A 6,000-nucleotide genomic window follows, 5' to 3' on the forward strand; every position below is an offset into this window, starting at 1 on the left:
TAGACAAACTTGCTCTAATTCCTGGCTGTAACCTATCATACATGACTCTTTTATGCTTTAATCTTGCTTAGGCCCGATTTTGGGAAGTCATGATGTACTTATGCTTAGCTTTAGTAGATGTTCGTAGTTATTATTGAAATGTGAAAGAGTTTTTTGTCAAAAACTACCTAATATTTACCTCATTTTCATAAATATTACCTAAAGTTTATACTTTTGCAAGAAACTACCTAATATTTTTTTTTACTTTTGTCGAAAACTACCAAATTGAAATTAATGAGCAAATTCGACAATTTTTTTTCGAAATTAACTAAAATTCCGACAAATAAGTCAAAATGCCAATCGAATTAATCATAATTTGTCCAAATTAGACACAATCTCGGCCAAACTAGTCAAAATTGTACTGTAGTAAAACAAATTGAAATAAATGTGTTAGTAGCTAATCAAAACAGTTGGCGGTGGTTAAGTATAGTAAATAATGCATGTTCAATGCCAAAAATAATGTTTTCGAGTTAGAATTTTGTCTAATTTGATCAGATTTTTCAATTTGGTAGTGTCCGACAAAAGTCAAGAAAATTTAGGTAGTTTGTCGCAAAATTAAAAACTTTAGGTAGTATTTACGAAAATGATATAAAATTTAGGTAGTTTTTGACAAAAAAAAACTCAATGTGAAAATATAAATTTTGCTTACATGAAGTTAAATTGTGGTTTGGACGTAGTTGATTATTGTTGTTAGATGTAGACAGAGTCATGTGAGATAAGTTAATGTCGTTAAATAGACCAAATCTCGTCATAGTTTCAGCATAGGTAGTTTTTGAGCAAAAAAGGACAAAACAAAGGTAGTATAATACAAGAAAAATAATACAAGGTAGTCTTTTTACAAATACCCCTAAATATAAGGTAGTTTTCGACAAAAAACCCATATTTTAATATAAAAACCACAAGATTAAGCATAAGACTAAATCAAAAAGATAACTTACTGACTGATATCATAAAAAGATTAAACATCTTCCTAAAATATTATACAAAAATACATTCCTAATTAACATACTTATTTCGATTCATTTATGTACTATAATTTCTCCATAAAATACCCTAATCGTAATCTTTTTGGGCCAAATAAAAGGCCAATTCTAGATGCGCCGTATACTTTTTACATCTATTTCTGTTATAGGTCACTATACGCTTTACTTTTATTTCGTATTTAACTCAATCCTATCACCCTTCTACCCCTATAATCCTCCTACAACTACAACTGAAAAATTAAGTCATCTATAAATTTTCCTATCAATTCAATAACAAAGTACTAAGTCTATATTAGATTACGTTATTCCATATTAATAAACTACCATTATTTTAATCGATACATTACAACATTCTATTATAAGTACAACTCATTTATATAAATATTTTTAATTTTCTCAAACTCAATATATAGAATCCTCTAAAATGTCGTGCTTTAGCACGGGATCTCAACTAGTCAAATAATAAAAATGATGGTAATGGTAATTTATATCAAGTTGATGATGTGTTTCCGGGATAAAATAATGGGACATGAAACAAGGCACGAATGGGTACAGTTAGAATAAATGGGGATGGGGAGAATCAAACCTCAGACCTAATGTTGGAAGGGTATATTGCTCATTTAAGATATTCCTTGATAAAACGGAAAAAAAAATATACCAACTCTTAACTTGGTACTCCCTCTATTTTTTTATATATGACTTTTTCACATTTCGAGACACACACTTCTCTCTTTAACATCTCTCAAATTATTTGCTTAAATATAGTGATATGTATACTCATATGAAAGAGTTTTTCATAAGGAATTTAATGGTATAATTTTTATAATTTTTACCTAACATATTTTTGTAAATATTAAAGTAAAAGGCTCGCCTCGAAAAAGCAGAACATATTAAAAATGGAGGGAGTATTCTACAAAAATTACTTGCTTCATCACTTCTCGTTTTCGATTCTTTTTGGATAATTCAGTAAATTGACATTCTGTAGTGACTACACAAGTACAGAGTTTCTGTTTTATACAGCAACAGATTAATCAAATAACTATACCAGCCAATAAAATAGACAAAACTTTTATGTTAGAACCTGACCTAGCTATACTATTCTATACCACACCCAACTGTTCATAATCCGGCGCCTGTCAACGGGAGCTCTAGGCTATTCCGGAGCCATTCATCACGGGTTGAATGCGGTGAAATTTAGAAGAATGGCATCATGAAGCCTCAACTATGGACCCAAAAGAGGGAAACATTGGGCCGCAGAGATCTCTGATCCGTAGGCCATTACCCCAAAACGAGGCGAGACTTAGGCCCATTATAGCCATAGCCACCACGGAACATGCTGATGGTACGGCTTGGCTGCTTCCCAGAAACTGAGTGGCAAGGAGTCCGGCTAATGTTGAGCTCTGCATTCCGGTGCATAATGAGAGCGTCCTGCTCACTTCTTCTTCCTGCCTGCAATAATATTGAGCGGTACAGGTCATGAGAGAACCAAAAGTAACTGAAAATCCATAACAAGATTTTGTGGCGATGTTTGGAATATTGCATGGAATTGAGCGGATACTTACCGGACACCTGGAAGTTTGGAGAGCCAATACCCTAATACAAAAGCAGATGCGTGAAATGCCAACACAGGGGTAATCAATCGAAGACCCTCGATGGATAAAATCTGACCGCGATTAATTGCTAGGGGACTGCCAATACACAATGATGTACAAATCATAGCTACAACTGGCATCACTGGTTGGAGAATTTTGACGATTGGTTTGGCATAAGTATTCAGAATTAGCCCAACGCTAACTGGTACAAGAACCACCTAAGAAAAAGCATCCACCTAAAATCAAGTTAATTGAGCCATACCAATAAATCAACGGAAAAGCTTCTAAACAAGAACAGTTAACTTATGAGACAGTCTTACATGTAAGATCAACCCCTTAACCCTATAATTAAATGACGAATACAGAAAACAGTTGGTCTCACGTGTGAGGGCGTCTCATACAAGATTCACAGAAGAGGAGTAGAGTAATTTATGGAAATGTCGGTACCTGCAATATTGACTTAGACATGGCAATAGCATCAACAGGAACAACTGATCCAATAAGAAGGCGGGTCAAAAGGGGAGTAACAACAACAGATGCAATGGTGGAGGAGCTGGTCAACAAAATGCTCAAAGCCACATCGCCTTTGCTCAAGAAGCTGGCGTAACTTGATAGCTGAGCACCCGCTACACAAGCTGTGAGGATAAATCCGGCATAGAACATTGGAGGCAATCCAAATGCTTGGGCAACTAATACTCCAAGAGCTGGTTTTAACACATATTGGGCAACAAGTCCAAGAGAAAGAGGCAAAGGCCTGAAGATACTCAAATTCAAGGGTATAAGTTACGGTCCAAAAACTCGAGGATTTTACTAAACCTAAAAGAAGTGAGAGCGTCAAATACCTTTGAACTGCTAGCGCAAAATCATCGATGGATAATCTGATGCCAATAGATAGCATGATCCCACCAAGTGCAGGGGCATAAAGTTCTTTCGATACCCTAAATAAAGTAAGAAAAATAGTCAACATTGATATCCTGTTAATCTGTTATATATCTTTCCTAGTTAAAAATCAAAGAAGCGAACTTTCCAGTATGTCACAAACTAAAAGCTCGGGTCATCTCCTCCATCTTGAGTTTTCATTTTCTATCGACTAAGCATGAAGTAGACATTTTATTCAGAGTTCAGACAAAGCCAAGCATTGTAACTTTAAAACTGGATGATTCCAAATGTCCACCTACATATATCCATTACTGAAGTCTGAAGACAGCATCACACCAAAAGTCTTAGGATCTCCTTTTTTTCAGCCAACAAAAAAAATTTGCTCCATTTATTCATCGTATCACTCAGCAGTCGCAACTCAGAACTAACAACTTAATTTAAAAATACATGCCATAGACGATCTTAAGCACGGGGCTCAATGTGACTGGCAAAATGCCTCCGTGCGACTGTGCGATTTAAGCCCACTTTTGCCTAAGCCATAACATAGTAGGCTCGCTACTATGATTTCTTTGCATGTTAACTCTCTTATAATTTTAAATACAAAAAATGTATCATTACACAACATTCTATTCTGAAATCAGTGCATGAGGTGTGTGCCTTCACCTTGCACTTAGATCCGCATAAGTACATCACCACGGGTTCACATCACGCTATACTCCTACCGACTTTTAAAACAAAGACCAACATTTATCAATCTGTTAGCTTATGACAATCAACAGGGGACATTATGCACTTGAAGAGTTGAAGTATATTAAAAGAGCTATAGAAGACTATTATTAGATGACATATTCAGAATGGAAATAAACAATCTTTTTCAGAATGTGTGGACTGCATTTATTAAAAACAACCCTTACAGACTTGCACCACTTCAGTCAAATATATTCTAATATATGTCCTTATGTCATCATTGAACATTCAACATAAAAGCTACAACTTCATGATCCATACTAAATTTACTGACACTACTTTAAATTCTAATATTTCTAATGATGTCATCAGAAAACAGCTGAAAACATTACTTTAAAAGAAACAATCATAAAGAAATAAAGCTAAATTCTTAAAAAACTAAAGTAAATAAATCAATTGCAATCACATTCAACAAGAGTGCACCCACTAATTAATGCATATATCACTCAAGCCCCCACCTCATGACCTCAACCAGGCAACCACCCTTCTCCCATGTGAAATTGTGAACTAGTACACCAACAGTACAAATTTTAAATTAAGATCGTCTTATAAGGTGAGATGGTCATTTTATTGGTTAAATACTCATTTATTACTACGTACAATGGTCTCACACAAGACTAACTAACTGGGATCCAAAACCCGTTAACTAAAAAGGTAATTTAGGTACCAAGTCTGGACATACATCGGTCTCACACAAGACTAACCAACTAGGGTCTAAAACTCGTAAACTAAAAGAGTAGTTTAGGTAACAAGTAAGTCTAGATATACTATACAACGGTCTCATACAAGACTAACTAACTAGGAACGGGTCCAAAACCCGTCAACTAAAAAAGTAAACTATTTTAAAATTAAGGAGGTACCAATTACTACCAAGTAAATGTGGACGGTTGCGACAAGGCGGCTACAGCAGTGGCGACAACAACAAAAGGAAGCATTGCAGACAAAACTTGAGAAGAACCACCATTGGAATCATCACCAGAGACTTGATTACTACTATCACCGCCACCAAATGACAATAAAGAAACATTCCCTTCTCTTTTAGGAAACCCAACTTTACCTCCAAACCCTATAAACGGCGTCGTTGAACACATAGATATTGATAATCCACCATTTTTTCTACTTCTTAAACCTTTAAAATTCAAAAATTTCAAGTGCCCAGATGATTTATTAACAAAAAGTTGATTTCTTTTTATGTTTAAACTTAATTTGGTATGATTTAGATGGGAATTAGATAGTTGATTGTAATTAGAAAGGTAGGGTTTTGGTGGGTGATGATTATATGAAGTAATTAAGGGATTAAAACATGATGATGATTGTATTATTGCCATATGAATATATGATTTAAGTAAATTTTATTAAATTTATTGTTAATTATAAATTAGGAAATGTGAATTTAAATTGTGTTGATGAGATTTTTGGAAGGTTTAATAATGGGGGATTTTGAGGAAGAGTGGGGATGGTGATAACGATAAGGTTAAAGAAGACAAAGGGCTAAAATTGAGAAAAGAGGTGTTGAATTGTTGAATGTTCATAACTAGTACGGAGTACTTGATAGTAACATTGTTGTTTGTGTTTCAAGATTTTGATTTGTTGAAGAATTTCTGTTTGGACAAGTGGACGGTTTAGGATGATTGACGATCAATATTTGTTTTTAAATTAGGAGTATATTACCTTCTTAAATACTCCCTCCAAATATATAAGTTTTTCTCATTTCTTTATTATATGGGAATAGTATTTTAATAAAATTGGAAGAACATTAA

The 6,000-nt window shown here is 34.2% G+C and overlaps 1 protein-coding gene across 1 annotated transcript; it reads right to left on the reverse strand.

The window, feature by feature from the left end:
- Positions 1-1,927: 1,927 nt before the first annotated feature.
- Positions 1,928-5,739, reverse strand: LOC141653107 (putative sodium/metabolite cotransporter BASS3, chloroplastic). Its single transcript, XM_074460757.1, has 5 exons — positions 5,111-5,739; positions 3,457-3,552; positions 3,062-3,368; positions 2,585-2,832; positions 1,928-2,471 (listed from the first exon to the last, which is right to left on the reverse strand). Exons 1-5 carry the CDS (start codon positions 5,566-5,568, stop codon positions 2,231-2,233), a joined length of 1,350 nt encoding a protein of 449 aa, XP_074316858.1. The 5' UTR covers positions 5,569-5,739; the 3' UTR covers positions 1,928-2,230.
- Between the last annotated feature and the right edge of the window lie 261 nt (positions 5,740-6,000).

The sequence above is a fragment of the Silene latifolia genome, chromosome 4, assembly GCF_048544455.1.
Source record: "Silene latifolia isolate original U9 population chromosome 4, ASM4854445v1, whole genome shotgun sequence".
NCBI lineage: Eukaryota > Viridiplantae > Streptophyta > Magnoliopsida > Caryophyllales > Caryophyllaceae > Silene > Silene latifolia.